Below are 20,045 nucleotides of genomic sequence, written 5' to 3' on the forward strand. Positions count from 1 at the left end.
CTGACCTGTTAGAGGAAAGCATGATGTTATATTCTAGTTCTCGAACTGATCGCGTGTGTGTAATAAGTTTGTTAGATTAGCGAATACCGACCATTGAGATCACATACCATAAATCGAATCAAGCGTGTGATAGAAATAATCCTCTGACACAAATGCGGCACAGTGGCATGTCACGAAGCGTTGTGTGACAATTTGTGGGTTTGTCACACCGTCGAAGGTCTTGTATTTTTTTGTTTTGTTTGGATTTATTTTAATTTTCAATTATTTGCTGTAAAATAGGTGAAATTTTTATTCGCTTTTTTTTCAAAAAGTATCAATTTCGTGTCACATATTGAATATTATTGATACTTTCTACATATTATCATACCCATGCTTGCAATTCCCACCAGCTTTCTCATTGCCAGTTTGATGATCTCACACAAACATAAATCGAAAATATTAACTTTTTCTATCGAATCTTTCAGAATCACTTACTACAGAGAGCAAATAAAAAAACAATGAATATCTTTACGCGTACCAGAAGACAAAATGATATTGGAACCATAAAACTGATGTATCTGCGTGAAACAAAAACGTTGAGAAACGTGATTTGATCAAAATTAGTAGCTTGGGTTGGTATCCTGCAAAAGAATCTAACAACAACTGGTGCAGCTTAAGTTCATTTATCTGAATGCTGATATTAATTACATTGCTAGATTAGTACTAGTAAGCATTCTTCATAAAAAAAAGAATCGTTAGGACCATTCTTCTTTATATAGTTTTTAATTAGTCTAGAAATACCTGATGACAATATTTTGAATCGACGTTTTCCAACAGGAAGAGGATCCCAAACAAAGAAAAAATAAGCTCCCATGCACTCTCAATCAACGTTGTCCAGTCAATTAGTTACGGTTCGTTTGGGTGAGTGAACAAGTAACTGTAATTAAACCAAGTCTCTTATGGTGGCAGGGTTTTCTTTTTATCCTGAAGTAAATTTGAAACCCCCTCCTCCCGATCATCTCACTATGCAGGTTTACTGAATATCACAATCCTGGTAGAAATCTTGGATATATAATGCATTCGCTCAAAAATTCTTCATGGAAAGTTACACATGTTTTCTATGTAATATAGACAATATTAAGACTATTGTTTAGCAGTAGTCGGATTGTTGCTTTTATTTGCCTTAAAAGTGAGTTATTTTTACAATTCAGTTGAGCATGAATCTAAATGGAAGAATGAAAAAGAAAAAAATCTTTACTTTAAGTATAAACTTAGATAATACAATAGTTGTTGTAAAAAACAACCCACACGAAATGACAATGCTGAATTGAAACAGCATTGCTAACTCTAAACTAGAGATTCACTGAAAACCAAATAGTAGGTACCCGAAAAAGTTTATTTTTCAGCCATCAACGGTTCACAAACGGCATTAGATCAAGCATTAGATAGAAATGAAAGCTACCTTTTCATCGAGTGATACAATTGATAGTAGTAGACAGGGCATAATCAAAGATCAATATAAACTGCCACCTCTAGACCACTTGAAAATATACTTGAGACATCGATTTAGTTAAAATGTTACTCATTCAGTGCATTTCGGTTTATTCAACGCTAGGATCAAATTTATGAAAAATATACTGAAAAGATGTACAATATTTATGTTTTAATAAATAGGTAACGATTGAAATGATCTTGTACACAGATTAGTAGAAATTCTATTATAATAAACTAATAAATGTGAAAAATATCAGGAATGTTGACTTCTTTGAAAATTTATTTTAAAAGAAAACTGGTTATCTTTTCCTATGTGCTATTAAATTGTTGACGATGATTCAACTAACAGAATGTTGCATTGCTAATCGAAGATTTCAGATTGACACTTATCATCAAAGTGAATTTAGTAATACGACTTTCACCAACCATACACAATCTGAATCAGCCGTAAAAGTATCAACTGAAACGTTTGCATCGCAATAATTGCTTAATTAAAAAAAATGGTAAACTACCAGTAATGTTTGTGTAAATAGTTCAAACATATTGCAATAATTTCTTTGTAATAAATACTCAGGGGTAAAGTATGTAGTCTCTTGAGTCTGTTGACTTATACGTAACGGAAATTGTTATGGTGAAGCAAGATTGATAATCTTCTAGTATTCGGCAAATTTTATCACGCTTTTAATCTGCATAGGATATTTTTATTTCACTGAAAATACAGCATTGCGCAATATTTGGCAACACTTGCACGTGGTATACTGAACCTGTACACAACTTTGCATAACGTAGGGCTTATTTTTTGCACAACATGGGCATACATTCATCCCATCGTTATGCGGAATAAGACACTGACTTATTCAGAATTACGACGGATTGATTTTTCGAACGAATGTGGTTCGATCGAATCTGACTCCGTTATTGAGAATGAAAACCACATTCGTTCGAAAAACCGATACGTCGTAATGTAGAATAAGCCTATCCTCCCCTGTATGTTTCATGATCACGCGATCGCGCAAATATGTTTATTGGTCTAGTGCTTTTTTCTTTAGATTCTGTAACCTCGACCCAGTGCCTGGACCACTTGGGGCCCTGGGTACTAGAGATGGGCAAACCGGACCGGGGATTCAGTTAGATGAGTGAACCGTATCCGATTCACTCACTAAAATGAATCGACTCTATTGATCGATTCAGTGACTCGTACTTTGAAAAATGATTATTTGAGATAAAACGAGAAAAAATCCAGGGCTTTAAGAAACGCTTTCATGTTACACGTATTTGAAGTAATTTTCTATCATAGTTCCATCAAATATAACATAAAACAGTGCTTTTGTCAAAAAAAAAATTTTTTTCAACCGAAGTCCTGGCAACAATGGCCACACCATTTGTCAAATGCAGGATGATAAATGAAAGGTGGGAGATTTGTCGCAGTTGTTAAATTTGAAGCGCGAAATACAAAAATTGCAAAAATTGCTGTGCTATCGAGGACATCGTTAGATCAAGAGATCAGGAGACCCAACCCCCAAAATTTTCTTGCCCCTACCAGAATGAATCACATTCGCATTAATGATTTCATTTCTTACGTTGTCCATAGGCGAAAGCTGATCATGTAGGCTATGTGCAAATTCAATTGTATAAAATTCTAAACTGATGGTTCACTACGATGATTCTGCATACTACTTTCCCTGGTACTACTTTCCCTTTCAACAAAAGCTTTGCTTCTACTTTGAGTACAAAGTATGCTGGATGTGCTGGTCTCATACGGAACTGCATTCTGACGCATCCAAAATGTGTAGTAATTATCATTCATATTAATCCCACGACTTGTTTTACCCGCTGTTGAGTGGCAACGGGTCATTAAATATATTTAGATTGAATATGGTCTGAGCGTGTCTTCAGTTTTCGTAGCTCCTGCACACCACCAACGTTGAATTTCTCCATCAGTTCCGGTGACCGACAAATTCGAATCCATTGCATCCGGTTAGTTTCGATACACCGAACCAGTTAAATTCAAGATGCGGGAAACTATGAAATGATTTTGAACAATTTCTGCCTTGGACACTTCGACAGGAATACATTTCATGTTTCCGAACCATTTTGTTTGTTTTGGTTCGCATTAACGACGCTGAATCCCTCGACTCGATACATCTATCGTTTGTTTACCATTTATCTGTCAGTGTCATTCCAATCGAGCGTGAGACCTGTCAATGACCCTCGTTCCAGAAGGATTCGCTGCGATTTTCTTCGGATTGAGTGCTTTTGATAGGTCTCGTGCTCAAGCGGAATTACACCACCAGAGGAATAATAAGAAAAAGATAGAGATGGTGAGTCTATATTCAGAGGGATTCAGCGTCTTTAGTTTGCATAAGATAAAATGGCGGTAACGTTTTCGGGTATCGTTTGCTTCCATAAAACCGATAAAAAAGGATGTGAAGAATAAAAACATAAACAAATGACGTAATAAGCTTTTCTGTGGCCAGAGGGTTTGTTTCAGTCATAATTATTTGTAATCGGTAATTTCTTGATAAAATAGTGTCTCAGTTTTTTTCTCTTTTCATCGTGCACCAAAGAATCAGGATGCTCGTTCGGATCTTTATGTTTATTTCCAGCGTCGCGGACACCACGCACTCAATTCGGCTCGGCAATTTCCCAACATCCGTGTAATCAGCAAATTCAGAAACTCAGTAAAGTGATACTAGTTTGCTGATTTTCGGTGAAATATTTTCTGAGCCTCAGCTATCTTTATTGAGATCTCAGCAAAACTACTGTTTACTGAGATCTCAGCTGTTGAGATTGCGGTAACAAATACGAAGAAGCTGAGATCTGGGAGAAAAAATTAATTTATCAAAATAATTAATGGCAAAAAGAACACTAATGACATACTTCGTTACAAAAAAATCAACTTTAAACTGGGAGGAAACAACCAACTTTCGTAAACCGTAAAATATTTCTGTTTTTTTTTCATTAAAAAAAACAAACAGCGCTTCCCTCGGGTAATTTTTGCCATCTGATGTCCCTATCTCTACATACTGAGTTTGATATTAGGCAAAATCGATTTTCCACCGATCGATGGAGGTCAGTTTGACAATGTCAAAATCGCTTGAAATGTCATCAACAAACAGCAGTTGCAGTAAACAAAAGAAAACAATGCACACTTTCTTTAATTTGATGAAAACAAAAGTTCTCCTTCGTATGTTGAACAAATTTCGTTTATTTCGTTACAAACAATGCTCTTATGTTGACTACGATAATATGACGTCATGTCACCCTCTTGGGCGCAGTAGTGACCCAACTAACGAACTTGCGCTGTACTGACAAAAAGGGTACCCAACCAATTTTGGAACCCTAGAGGAAGTGACTTAACGTTAACGTTGAAAAATATGAATATACTGCCAAAAATCCAAACTTATATCACAGAGAACAGATGTCCATCTTCAGCATTCAACTTGTGTAAAATCTCTAACGGTTTCGAAGGTAGTTGGGATATCCAAACCAGGTGCGCTACTGTCGTCACGTTTTTTTGTGGCTGAGTGCGACAGAATTGACAGCGGTTATTCCTCTACCCAGTCAAACTAGTCCGGAACCGGTTCGGACTTCCAGCATGAATTCCAGCTCAAATGCATTAACCGATAGAGTCGGAATCGGTTGTTTTCTTTGAGCAAGATTCCATACTGAATCCATTCAGGATTTCGAATCGGTTCCGGAATGGATTTGACGGATAGTTGTGATAGGTTGGTGTGGCGGCGCTAGTGTTTATCGTATATTAATTCAATTTTTTACACACGTTTTTTAAATATTTTTGTTCGATCATGGATGTCTGTTCTCTGTGCTTATATTTTATGTATTCCGCACACATGATATGCATATGCATAAATATGTGCTAGAAATATAAATTGTATATTAATCACACACATACATTTGATGTGAAATCTGATATGAAACAAATTTGTATGCGTCAAAATTTTATAATTTTGATGTACGCCACATGAATTTCAATAGTCTTCACAAGCTATTTATGTGTGACAGATAATTTTAATGTGCTGCTACAAATTGCGAAAAATCATGTGTGAAATCAATAGGTTCAATATAGCTAATTTTATCAGTGTATGTTGAATATATTTTGGAAACTACGTTTATAGTTAGTAGCGAATGCTTAGCAACGACATTATTACGAAAAACGCTCCATCAGAAAGTAACCAATAAGCATTATAACGTAGCCTAATATCTGCTTTTGATCCACATATAAAGCTGTCTTAAAGAGCCATGAAGCCCTAAATACTGATATGCTGGTATTATGCCAGAAATATAGTGCTATTACTGTGCAGAGATCGATAGCTCGTTTCTGCAACACTGATGCTATATCGATTTACCAACTACGCTACGCCCACTCCCAATTTGATAATTAATTTGAAACGAATCGCGAATAAAATTTGCATTCGGTCTATCGTTACTTAATTTTTGACTTTTCAGTTATTGCAGCAGGACAAAATAAATTGATACCAATTATTTTATGAAATATTTGCATATTATTTATTTATACTTTTAGCAACAATTTCACAAAGGAATTTTTTCAAACTCGTAAAATGTGTTTTTCAAAGACAGACACAATTATTAAATCATTCCAAATACCAATAAATTGCACATATAAATCCATTGTGAAAATGCAATCGTGGTATTATGAATCTTTCTCAATGACATTTTTTGAACGGTGAATTTTGATTAGTTTGAAGCAATTAAAAATGAACTAACATCGTTAAGGCTTGAAAAGCAACTCAAAGAATAAAACATATAATTGCCTTTATCAAACCGACCGAAAATTGGAAATATTTATTTTTTCAGTGTACGCTTTACAAACGCTAACGCTCCTACACGGTTATCGTGCACTATACCTATGTTTTTATGTGGTTTTCGTTTGAGGCGAAACTGAGTCAGTTCCTAACCCCAACTGCTGTCAAAATGTATGAACTGACAGCGGTTGGGGTTAGAACCTGACTCAGTTTCAGGTTCAAGCGAAATCGCCATTAATTTGTGCATTCGTTGATCCACACGGAAACGAAAAACTACCTAAAATTGAGTTCCTTTGACTCAATCTCCATGGATCTCGTGGGGGAAGTTAAAATTAGGTAAACCGTGTTGAAGGTAGTTTCCATTTAACCACGGCAAAAATTACAACTCATTGATAGGTTTTTTATACATAAATTTAAGTTGAATTTACCTAATTGTGAGTATACCCCAAACAACTCAAAAGTACCTTCCTCCACGGAAGACCTCGACTAGGTCGAATCTCTCGTTTTGTTTTTGACAACACTAATAAGTGCGAAAGCGACGCACAACTCAAAAGTAAGTTAAAATAACTTATTATGCAGGTTGTTTTATTTAACCGTGCATCCTCCAGCGCAAAACGAAAGAGAGGAGGAATCGACTAAACTCGACTGATCAGATTCAATTTCAAGTATACTTTCTGCATTTGGTTTCCCGTAGCGGAATGAAATTTGAATTAAGTAACGAAATTTTAGCGTGTAAGAACCAGCCATACCACGAGCCGATCAGAAAGGTGTGAACGAGTATCGGTTTTGAGAAATGATGAAATTAGCCATTTATAATAAAACTTATAAGCACGTGGCAAAAATAAAAGTACGCAAATGCTAAATATTAGCATCAGTAATCAACACGGCACCACATCGTCCTCTCTGTTCGAAAATGAAAAATAATATCGATTGACACATAGTAAAATGTTCCCACCTTCTATATGACACTCTGCCACTCTATCTATTGACGTCTCTTTCTTGTTTCCCAAATTGTACTGCTGGCAACCGTTAATGAATGAAAGCTCGTAAAGAGAACACGAAGCAAATTCCGATTCATTCACAGTATTCTTACACAGCAGTGTGGGTGAGATCTGTGTGCCGACGGTGAGACTGCAGAAGTGACTACCGAGTTTCGTCCACGGTTGTTCGAACGTCAGCTCTCACTTTGCGTACAGTGTTCCTCGGTTGCGGTTGGTCTGCGTTGTGTTACGTTTTTGTTCCGCGAGCGATTGGCTCCCCTTCTGGGTGGATTATTTCTCATTGTGAAGCGTGTCCGTCGACGGTCCTTGAGAAATACTTTAAGCACAACAATCCATACGGTTCCGCGGATTAGGAACAGCGTTGCTGCCTCGAGGTCATTTACCGGGTGCAGTAAGTAGCCAAGTGTTTGTAACCTGCCAGAGCCAGAACATCAGGGTGAATCATATTAGCAGAACATTGGCAAAAACTTGGATAATAACAGAAGGGAAATGGTCAGTCGTATATTTCCTGTCCCTCCTTACAATATTGTCGACAGAACATTGATAATCAACAAAGATAAAATTGAGGAATCAATCGCAGAGTGCGAGGTGGTGTTGTATTAAAAAACCAAACTTTCGGATGTTTTCGTGTGGATATAGCGGATGTGTTCGCGAGTAGGAAAATAACCTAAATTCGTGTTTTGTTTTTCCATTGGTTCGAGCAGTTTCAAAAAGCTGGGAATTATTTGGGTTAATAAAAATTAGCTGTGTGTGAATAAAGAAGTCATCATTTACCAGTCGAATAAATAAATGATATAAACCTACCCACACAAAAAGAAATCTCGACCTGCATCGAGCAATATAGTGCTAGTGTGAAAGGAAGTTCAATCGCTGCGTGAGTTTTGCGAAGAAGAACGACGGAAAAGAACGGCTAGTGTTTTGCTGGTTCTTATGTTGAAACAGGCCGAATAATAAAGTGTAATAAATTAAATTATAATTTGTGCTAGTTTGGCTGTATCCGTTCAGTGTTTTGTTCTAAGCCATCGTTCTTCACACACTACACTTGAGTGTTCCAACTTGCTTTATAGTTTGTACAGAGTAGGTACACAGGTTTGTTTGAATGTATACGGCTGGTCGTATCGTGTAGGTATGTCGCATAAAAGAAATCCGAATGAAACCAGGGCGGCCAGACCGATGGAATGCGCAACCATGAACAGCTGATCGAGTGTTGGTTAATGGGGGTGGCGGATTGGGGTTATTAGGCTGTGCACGCTGACAAAGTCGACATAACTTTGATTTTTACTGTGAGCCGTGTTTAGCTGTGAAGTAATGTTGGTAAACACGGCTCACATTAAAAGTCAAAATTATGTCGACGTCAGCGTGCACAGCCTAATTGCAAGTGGATTTTTTTTTGCATTGAGTCTGTCTTTCCGACTGGCTAAACCATGATTGATCCATCTCGCCAGAGTGGACATTACTTTAGTTATTTATCTTGATCTTAATTTGATGGAAAAACAGGGAAGATCCGATTTTGTCATCTTCATATGAGTATCCGTTCTTCTACAGTCACTACACATAGCCTCAAACACCTTTCTGGTAATTTACCATTAATTTTCCTTAAGGGGGTCTTAATTCAAAAATTAGGACAAAATATTTTTATTTTTACATATCTTGCATCTCTAAGATAAGAAAAATATGCTCAAGAAAGGATTTATTCGAATTACTTGATTCGTATGTATATGCAACTAAAATATATATATGAATTTTATACAAAATACTAAATTTTCGAATATTGAAACACCAACACGTAAACTTTCTTACGTTTGAAATTTCTGTAGTATTAGAATTGAATGTCTTTTGATCATAAGTAACAATATTTCAAGCTTAATTTTCAAAAATACGTAGCCAGCTAAAGTAAAACTGAAATTGACACTTCTCACATTCTAATCCTCTGAATGTACATACTGACAAACATTCGTTTCATCATACGGTAATATTGTTGAAAATACATGTTCGAAATAATAACGAACACGCAACTGGCACACTAACATAAATACAGTTTCGTCATTTTAGTAGAGCTTTGATACTGCTGTAATACGTGATTTTAGTTTAATCGGTTTCTATAACTAAATCATTAAATCATACTACAATTCTACAGAAATGCTCAATATAAGTAATTCTGTAAGGTAAACGAGAGCGCGCAGTTATTTAGTCCTGAATAAAATAATAGAGAAAAAGAGTACAGGTCAGGCACCACTGATACACTTACAGCACATTTTATTGTGAATTATTTAAATCTATCCTACAGTAGACCAAACCAATGAGATACTAAAACCGGCTAATTGAAAAAGGTGGAAAATTTAAGAAGGGTGCGTAGAATAAAGTAATTTTTATTTGTCTGAAGACAAATAAAAATACACTGGTCAAAATTGACAAACAACAAATGTTTGCTCTCCTTATTGTAATACGGCCGCTTTGTCACTGAATTAATTAAAAAATGATGAGATTAGTCATCAAGATCGACGAAACTGAAATAACGAAAGTCCAACAAACATATTAAAACTAACCAAACTAAAATGACGAGACTGTGAGCGTGATACTAATAACATCGTATTTTTTTTCTTTTTGACGCTCTTTTGAGTGTCTTGTTCGCGAATGCTCGTTCCATTCAATGAAAAGTCACCTTTGGTGAGCATTTTGGCTGAATAATTTATATGAAAATCGATATGGTTTTTAAGTAACATATAAATCATTTAAATAAAAACCTCGAGAATGTCATCGCTTTTTTCTGTGTTTGAGCCAAATTCAAGCTTCGCTGTTTTTGAAAATTATTCTTGATTTTATGGTTGGTTTGATTTCGTGTCACATAAGCCTACAGTTTCAAACAAATGGCAAAGCATTGGTAAGTCGTCATTTTTAAAATTCGCTCGTGATTTGATCGAACCTTAAACAGGAAAGATTCATAAGATGTAGTTATGTCTATAATTTCTTATAAAATTCAAAACTTTTTGAGCGTTTTAGTGGAATTTCACAATTCCTGTTATTCCTGTTAAGACAGATGCTCTAACACAATTGATTATCATGAATCAAAAATATGTATCACTTTGCGTTTAAACATTTGTCTGGCTACCCTGGCGCACGTGTCTATCTTGACCTTCTTGAATTGCAAACTAATGAGAGCTAATAACACAGCGAATGTAAGGAATCGAGCAAAACCTTTCTGTTTGGCGTGCTTTGGCGAATATTTAGTCAATTTTCACCTACACTACATACTCACATGATAGTCTATGAATCAACTCTAGCTAGAAAATGTAACGCCTATCGAAAACCGGAAACCCAAATCGTTATTAGCATTTGTAGGAGGTGTGCATTGTTCCTCTCATTTAAAATAACGCGGTAATATCTAGTATCTTCACAAACTCGAAGCTACACAAATATGTGCACCAGTATTACGATATGGAAGCAATTTCTTTTCAATGATCGCCTAGGTTCGATAGATTTGTTTATGTAAATACAGACGTAAATGGTTTGCGGATTATGTTTTCAATCAGTCAAGTGCTCTTTTAGGGAAACCGTTCCAAGCATTCCTATACCTTTCTCGATAGTACTCTTTAAACAGTTTGATTGAATAATTCGATGCAGATTACTTCATCATTTCCGGTCTCTTCTTTGGCAAACAGTCGGAAGGCGTCCATTTGGGAATTGCGTGAAAAAGGCTTGATAACGCGAAGAATCGCACACAGTGCACTGTGATCATCGTTCGATAATTTTCTGTTGGCATAAACGAGTGCAGAGTGAGGTGTTAAGTGGGGTGAAGATCGGTTTGATTACCGATAAATCGATTCAGTGAATTACCGCGCGAAAAAGGCGCACAAACGGTTGCAAAATTCATAAGTTACATAAATCATCAACGGCCATGGCGGTGGTCCGGAAGAAACAGGATGACAAAATCCTGAAAACGCTCCGGGAGCTGGTCGGGATCGGTGGCAACAAGCAGTGCTTCGACTGCGGTCAGAAGGGTCCAACCTACATTAACATGACCATCGGCTCGTTCGTCTGTACGACCTGTTCTGGAATACTGTAAGTACCTACTAGCAATAAATCGATCAAAGCGCGCGTAATGTAAAAAAATTGCTTAAAAATATTTTAGTCTTTAAATTACACCCGCAACAAAATTTGGTCCAAAACAACTCGATAAAAATGCTGTTTATACTCGAAATATAATTTTCGAAAACTCACTTCCGCTATAGTTGCTAATTTGTATGATAACAAAATGTCTGTTGAGTTTCGCGATAAGCGGATACGCATTCCCGAGCAAAGTCCAACATCAAAATTACAGCAAATAGACAACATATTTTGATATCCAGCATCAAATTGAAATCTTATTTTGATATCAGTTTAAACTTTTTCAGTTATGACATCATATTTTGATCTCATTTTGATGTGCTTACATTTTTAGAAAAAAATGTTTGTTTCTATTTCTTTGACAAACATCAAATCGATTACTTATTTTGTTATCAACGAAATATTTCACCATCTCAATGAGTTTTCAATTTGCTTTCACTAATAGCATAAATAGTTTTCAGTTTGATATCATAGGGCAATTTTTCTGCTTTCGATTTTGATCTTTTAAGCGTTAAAACGACCAAAATGATAGCAACCTGAGTAATCATTCCCTACTACATCACAACATCAAGTTTAGTTCTCAATTTGTTATCAGACTCTGCTCGGGATTCCCCTTATCATGGAAAAACGCAGAAAGAATAACCGATAAAATAATTGTTTTGCATCTGAACAAACTCCCGTAGCGTCCCGAGTTTGAAAAGAAGTCCATAACCAATTAAAAAATGTGAAACCGTAACTTTCTCAAAATTCCATATTCTGCTCTCACTTCTGATACAGACTGGTTTTTTGGGTGAAGTTATGTAGGTATTCTAGGTATGACATTTCTCGTCGTGCATTTCAAGTTTTTCGCTTTTGTCTCTAGTGAACGCATGATCGCACCGAATGTGAAATTGTACGGCCTACGAATTTTTTTTGAAAGAAAAATGGAAATGAACCGAGCGTCGAAAGTCGATTTCAAGCTTGCTCGGCAAACTCTCCGAGTTTAGTTTGTTGTCGTTTTACATTTTCATTGTTTTGGTCTATTTTTAAATACAGTTTCTATGTAACTGATTTTTTTTCGCAACGTCTCTCCGCTCGCAGGATTGGTTTTTTTTTCCTGTGTTGCGCTTTTAGGTTAATGGATACATGGGACCAAAAAAATATGACAGCTATGTGATTCGTTGCTGTTGGGATTGGAAATCGTGTGTTTTCAAACTTTGCCGCACGATTTCGAAAAGGAAAAAACGACCGGTCGTAACTCGTGCTATGCAAACGAAGTTGGATGAGATACAAAATCATAAAAGCTGCATTGGGCATTGATTAGCACATCACTACGAAGGCAGATGAGATAGGGAAAGTTGCGTAATTTATTATGATGTACGACTATAGTTTATGCTTGAATGGGATATCCAGTATATGTGAAATACGGTTGGGTGATAGAATTGACTCCCACATTTCTGTCAAAACAGTTGGATTTCAATCTCTACTTTATGTACTACTTACAATGACAAATCCTGTCTTATGGGGTATATGTCTCCATAAACTACGAATATGAATAATACACATGTTTGCTTTTCGATGTAGCCAATATATTGTGCAATGTTGATACTATAGAGCTGATTTATGCGGATCAACCGTTTTTGATTTGAAAGGACTTCTTGTATTGAGCGATGTAGTATGCATTACCGGTTGTGTACATCGGGATGAAATTTGATGTTTATTCGTTCACAAAATATTCAGTAAATTCACTGCATCTAAAATAAATTCACAAACTCCTAAGCCAGCCTAATGTCCAGCGAGTTTCTGAAGAGTTTGGCTTTGACATATGACAAAATATCAAGCAACTTGTCTAAAAGCGCGCGAACGCACAACGAGTTTATTAGCGATAAAAGTATCGTATGATTTTATCTATATGAAGATAGTTCTGACAGTTCCAGGAAGAATTATGTCGGTTATTTTTTGGACTGACATTTTGATATAACCGGTATTGCAAGTGTTATTTGAAAGCAGATTTTTAAAGCATTTCTAACCACTCCAGATTGATAGGGAATATAAGCGAATTTATTTAGAAAACGTGTCATAACATCCTGCTACGCCACTAACACTAAGGCTCCATACATAAGAAATCTTAAAACCCCACATTTCATAAGCAACTCAAAACACATGCAAGAAAATATTGATGACAATCGAGTCTCCAACGATGCCCTTATTATAGTGGTAAAAGGGCTGAAGGCGAAGAAGCTCCCGGTCCAGACGGTATTCCCAACGTGGCACTGAATTCCACGATCCTGGCTTTTCCGGATATGTTCAAGATAGTTCTACAAAAATACCTAGATGGAGGCTATTCCCGGACAGATCAAAGATCCAGGAGCTAGTATTGCTGCCAAAACCAGTGAAGCAACCAGATCCAGCATCGTATCGTATATATGCCTGCTGGATACTCTTGGACAACTTCTGGAAAGGGTCATCCTCAACAGACTGACGAGCTACGCTGAAGGTGAGAAAGAACTATCGCAAAGGTAGTTCGGATTCCGGAAAAGGATTTCGGCGGTGCACGCCATCTACACAGTCCTTGCGAGTGCGGACAAAGAATTGCAGCAAAAGAAAAGGGGTAATCGCTACTGCGCCGTGGTTACGATCGACTTGAAGAATGCGTTTAACAGCACCAGCTGGGTGGCTGTCGCAAGGTTCTTACAAATTACTTTCAGAATCGAGTACTGGTCTACAAGACGAACATGGGGCAGAGGTCGATTAGGATCACAGCGGGAGTACCTCAGGGCTCGGCCCAACGATCTGGAATATAATGTTCAACGGAGTCTTAACACTGCAACTGCTTAGAGGAGTCCAGATCTTCGGCTTTGCAGATGACGTTGTCCTGACAATAACCGGCGAGACCCTCGAGGAAGTGGAGATGTTGACGGTAGAGAAAATAGGCATCGTGGAAACCTGGATGGCTGATGTCAAGTTGCAACTGGTTGCAAAACCAGCGTGTCGTGATCAGCGGCGACGTACACTCAATCTCATCGATGCGTGCGCTGAGGCACCTGGGTGTAATAGTCGACGATCGGTTAAATTACAACTGCCATGTCGACTATGTATGTGAAAACGCTGCGAGGATAACTAACCTATTGGCAAGGATCATGCCGAACATCGGATGAGTAAGATGTAGCACTAGACGTCTCCTGACGGGTGTCTCATCCCCAATATTAAGGCATGGTGTACCGGTCTGGGCTGCTGCACTGAACTCAAAGCGGAACCAGAGGAAGTTGATAAGCACGTTTCGCCTAATGTCTGTTCGTATCGCGAGCGCGTACAGAACGATATCGTCGGAGACGGTGTGCGTCGAAATGCAAGGAGACTGGTCAGAGTACACTCGTTGGCTAGTTGCATTAAGAGTGAAAATTCACGGAGAAAGGAAGGTGGACCCACCGACTCATCCCAAATGTGGCGGTTGTTACCTCCTGTTTTGTAACGTTTGCTTGTGGTAGTGGGGCCAGACTGTACTCACCAGCTATTAGGGTCGTTTCACGGTTGTCTCCTGGAGAAATTCACACTGGGCGGACTTCCCGAGCAAATACTCAAGGGTTCAAAAACCACAAAACTTAGCGTTCGTGTGGCGGTTCGGAACGGCGGGAAATTAGAACCTATGGATGCACGTGTACACAACCGAGAACTTAAACGAAACGCGCGGTCACTTAATGTCGGTGACAATCGCTGCTGCTGGTGTTCACTCCTCCGGGCCGATGAACTATTAGAGACCGTCCGTTTTCCAAAATATACCCACCGCGCCTCCTCGCATTCCACCCCGCATTTGATGACAGTGATGATGAGATGACAGAACGATGACAGTTGACATTTACAAAAATTTTATCGTTTTGGTTGGTGTCACGAAATATTTTTAATACAATGTATTGACATGCTAAACGTGCGGTACTTGTTTCCCTGATTTTTTTATGATGAACAATTATAACAAATATAATAACAAAATGAATAATTAAGAAGCAAAATGAATATATAACAAATATAAATAAATAAACATGCATATAAAGGAATATATGAATAAATAAATATATAAATAAATAAATCTCTGAACAAACAAATAACAAAACCTACATTTGACACCAATCTGGGTTATTAAGCAGAACTTAACCGTGACTCAAACACACAAGCACAGAGTAGTAATGGTTTGACGTTTAAATTCTACTTAGACATTTACGAACAATAATTTCGAAGTATAAACAAAGAACAGGCGTCGTCAAATACACGATATAGACCGTACACTGTTATTTATTTACACGACAAAAAATAACAATATTTACAAATATATACAAGCTGGGCTTAGTGACCAAAGCGACGATATTGTGACCTAAGAAATCACAGGTCACACGGTGTGGGTGCGTAGGAATGCTTAGGCGAAGTGGACTTCCATTTGACGCAGTTTTTGTCAGCCCATCCCGGAGCGCGTGAACGTGCAAGAGACACCGGAACACGTGGTCTTCGAATGGTCTGGGTTCGAAGAAGTTCGAAGGTATGTCTGGTGTGACAGAAGGACAATATCGTCGAAGAGATGGGCCACGACGAGCATATCTGGAATGCTGTTAATAGAATGGTTACGAGTATATTCTCCGAACTGTAGAGAAAGTCGCCAAGGGACCAACAAAGTTGCGTTAACGGCTAGAAAGCCGCTGTGAAACCAGAAATCGGGTTTCGGGAGAAATTCCGCCGTTGGGGAACTCTCCGTCGATGTAGACTAGGTTCACCGCCGAGGACTAGTTGAGTAGCACGCGACGTAGCACCGGGTTCGGGTCGTCGGTGAATCGGACATCAGGCTTAACCGGAATCGTCGGACCAACCTCGACTCTACCGGGACACTCGTAAGTACGTTAGATCCCGGGGATTAGCCGGTGTAGAACGCGTTCAAAACCAAAAACAACGGGATGATACAGGGAGCTAAACGGCCCACACAAACGAACATAGTGTCGGGAGAACCGCTTGGGAGTTCACAGTAGAGTTGATTCGCCTCTGTGGACTATCCGACGTGACAAAAATAGGAGCTAATTGGCGCACTAAAGAGACATCGATAACGAGAGAAATTCCGCTGTCGGGAAACTCTCAGTCGGAGGCATCCTTCAATGCACGGCTATTGACCTCAAAAAATCAATGACGACTTAGCACGAGTTGTTAGAAGCATTGTACATTGGACTAGACAAAATAGAGGACTTGACGTTACACACTTCGAGACAATCAGGTGCAAAATTTAGTCTCCCTCCCGAGGACCGGTGTTTACTTGGCAGACAGTTGCCACTTCGTTCGCAAATTTTGTCTCGCCGCCTAATAAAAATTGGTATCTTCGCATTTCGAAAAAAATGTGTGAATCTTTTAGACACCTTCAAAGTTTGAAGAAGCTCCACGAATGCCTTAGGTTATTCTAGGAATTTCCAGTGATTCTGAGGGATTCTCTCAAGGTCGTAAGGTTGTTATGAAAGTCAGCAAACATTTTGGAGTCCACTGGGCTACTCTGAGTTTAGTAGAATATGCTCGATGTATTAGTAGCTAGATAACCTCTGAAGTTTGAAGGATATTCGCAAAGTCAGTATTTATTGGTTCACCTACACTGAAATTTGTAAGGTTTATCTGGAGCTTGAGGTTGACCTAAAAAACCTTGAAATTTGATTGATTTGTCCGAACCTATATTGGAATAGGATAGACCCAAGTTTCGTATAAATTGTCTGGCGTTCTAAGAATCTGAATCTGATGTTTAGTAAACTCCTAACATTCGTGAGACAACCCTGAAGCCTGCAGGGTCCTCTTGATCTACTGAAAAGTTTTTGGACTAGGTAGCGAACCATAGAGCTTTCCTTAAATGTATCCCATTTTGTTGATGTCTACAAAATCAAACAAAACCAATTTTTTGTCAGTTGGTGCACGTACTATCGAGGGTACGTGCCATCGAGGTATACCTGTATCACGGATTAACAGACATAACATTTGAAAATAATTTCTTCGTCCTATGCAATATTAATTCCCATAAAAGGGATAATTAGATTAAACCAATTTGCACATTAAGGGCACAAGACCTAACTTAAATAAGTTTGATTTTTGTGTTTCGAATTCATCTCGTCAGTAAATAGCACCAACTGGAAAACTCCAGACATTATGGTGCTAGTCACTGATGAGATGAATTCGAAACAATAAAACTTAATTTAATTCTTCGCATGCAAAACTTAATTTAATTCTATGCAAAATTTCAATAAAATTGCCTTTGGTTCACTTCAATCCATTTTCGTGTCCATTATTTTTTCTTGGATCGGCTTCAAATTTTTCAGATATTTTTTTAGCCTAAAAGGAATTTTTTTCAGCCCGGCGCTCTTCGAGATCAAGTGATGTTACAAAAATGGCCAGGCTTATACCGATACTAATTATCACACGTGTTATTTGCACTTATCTGGACATTTGTTCGAAATTTAATTGGTAAATATTCCAAGTATCGATACAAGCATTCAGTAGCGTCTGGCTCAAATGGCACGTTTCCCATATTGATCGGAGATTTGTGCCTTAGAAGCATTGTATGAACATCGTAATGGCCAAAAGTTTGTTTGGAACATTCAGCGGATTGAATATATTTTGCGATTGAAATAGCCTTGCAACCAATTCTTAATAAGAAACCAAACACAATTCACAGGCTAATAATTCTAATGCAAATTTTAAATATTTATACTGGCACAGAAAATTCGAGCAAATCACGGCTTATTTACGTGTTTTGACTCTCAGATCTATAATCAGCTAATGGAAATTTATTGTGATAGTGGTTTTCAACCGGGGGTGAATTAGGCGTTTGTAGGGGGTGAATGTTGCGGGGAAAATTTTAACTTGTTATTTCAACTTTCCCGTTGGATATTTGTCTTTATATATTGTTTCAGTGTTTCAAGGATTTTTGAATGCGATTGGTTTATCAGTTCGACTGCAATAGCGATCTGAACGTGTAATAAAGTAGTGTTCGCATACTAATTTTAAACGCCATGCAAAAATTCGAGGACCAATCAATCGACTCTAAAATTAACACAGTCAATTGGATCTACAAACAGAACTTATAAAGTGCCGTGCTGAAAAATGGCCTTTTTCGAGCCACTCTAATGTAGTAAGTACTTGTAGTAATTAAGAAAGCGTAAACAGTACAATGTTTTCTCTACGATGCAACCTTAAACCCATTATAAAGTACGAAAAAAACCGTTACCTCGTATGAAGAAATATGTTAAAATACGAAATATGCTTTCAGCTCATTATTCCTCCTACTTAGTCAAGGCACTCCTCATCCTTAAAGAATGTAGTTGTGGTACTCTGGTTTCCACATGTCAATTCTGTCAGCATGCTGCTAATTTAATTATGTGAAAGCATACAAACGCAACGCAAACATATTTCCAACCTTCATATGTTTTGTTGCCTATCCAATTGCCATTAGCAGATGTCGCAATTCAGAAAATATAGATTAGAACACGAAACTGCAATTAATTATCTCTGGGATGCGTTGTTTTCTTACTATCATCGGATGTACATCTACATGTGTTTACTTACACCGTTTGAATTACAATTAAATGTAATTCAATGGTGCCCAAAGGTTTAGAGTTGTCAAGATATCCCTGGTGTGCACTACTTTCTAATACCGGTATTACATTTCAGAAGCTTCCTTAATAGATCGCAATCCTTCTCCAACTTTCTTTGTAGTGCTAGCAACTGCGCATGTGAAATAAAGGACTTTAATAGAATAGCAAATTTCTGCTCTGCAGGCTGGAAATACGTGCATCTTCTCTAGATTTCGTATCAACATCACTGCAATGCAAAATCGTTAGCTTTATTGTTTCTCAACAATGCCGTGCATACTAATCAGTTAGATATTCGTAACTGTCATCCGCCTGTCGTCACGCGCAAAACGCGATGGATTTTTATGGATTTTCTCTGCGCCGTTACGGTTGGTATCACCACAAAGGAACTGCGGTGTGTGCGCAGAAATAAAATAAACATACTTCCCCTTCCACTCCTAGGCGGAAACGTACTAATTTCGATCGGTATACCGGGACTTTGATTTTGTGCCTGTTTAAATATGCATATGACAATATTGATTCTCAATGACAATGGTATATCTGGCGGATAGGTAAATAACTTTCCCACTTTTTTCGTGTCCTTTGATTTCCTGTTCGATAGAAGCATATTTCCGTTCACTTTTGTTTTGCGGTCGCTAGGAAATTCATCAGTTCAGCTCAGAAAGACTACGTTTGTTAGTAGAAATCGAAGCCCGGGAAAGTTTCTACTTCTTCTTCTTCGGTATTAGTTACCGGGCACAGAGGCCTCGACCGGTAACATGATGAACGCCTGGTGCCCACACTTGCCAGAGGGAGTGTTGTAGCTCACTTGTTTGATGACTTTCACGAGCGGGTGTCGATGGCCAGTGCTAACGGAGCACCTTTAGATGGATGCAGTTATGTGCACTCATTTCTTGAATACACACTTGAAAACAGGTATCTAAGGTGCCTTAAGTGAAATGTCAGTTGTTGGTTTGAAACCGAAAGGAAATGTTGATTTTCGTTACTGAGCTAGCAAGCTTATAACTATTTCAATCGATGTTTTCTACAACTTCCCTCGAGTTGCTAGAATTCATTGTGTTTCAAAGAAGTAAATTTCAAACGGCTTCGATATACATGGATTGACT

The 20,045-nt window shown here is 37.9% G+C and overlaps 2 protein-coding genes across 11 annotated transcripts in view; both read left to right on the plus strand.

The window, feature by feature from the left end:
• Nucleotides 1-1,724, plus strand: part of LOC131682280 (monocarboxylate transporter 10) — a 34,535-nt gene extending 32,811 nt beyond the window's left edge. Inside the window, exon 5 of the mRNA XM_058963649.1 lies at nucleotides 465-1,724. Coding sequence (XP_058819632.1) covers nucleotides 465-490 — 26 coding nt within the window. The 3' untranslated portion in view covers nucleotides 491-1,724. The remainder of the gene's footprint in view (nucleotides 1-464) is intronic.
• Nucleotides 1,725-7,426: 5,702 nt separating this feature from the next.
• The window catches only part of LOC131682281 (uncharacterized protein DDB_G0283357), a 154,220-nt gene continuing 141,601 nt past the window's right edge, over nucleotides 7,427-20,045 (plus strand). Inside the window, exons 1-2 of one of the 10 annotated variants that reach the window (XM_058963654.1) lie at nucleotides 7,427-8,132; nucleotides 10,918-11,317. In XM_058963654.1, the coding sequence (XP_058819637.1) occupies nucleotides 11,154-11,317 (164 nt within the window). In that variant the 5' untranslated portion in view covers nucleotides 7,427-8,132; nucleotides 10,918-11,153. Of the gene's footprint in view, nucleotides 8,133-8,194; nucleotides 8,385-10,804; nucleotides 11,318-20,045 lie in introns of those variants that run through there. The other 9 variants (XM_058963657.1, XM_058963653.1, XM_058963650.1 and 6 more) reach the window with 9 other exon arrangements.

This window comes from Topomyia yanbarensis, chromosome 2 (assembly GCF_030247195.1).
Source record: "Topomyia yanbarensis strain Yona2022 chromosome 2, ASM3024719v1, whole genome shotgun sequence".
Taxonomy (NCBI): domain Eukaryota; kingdom Metazoa; phylum Arthropoda; class Insecta; order Diptera; family Culicidae; genus Topomyia; species Topomyia yanbarensis.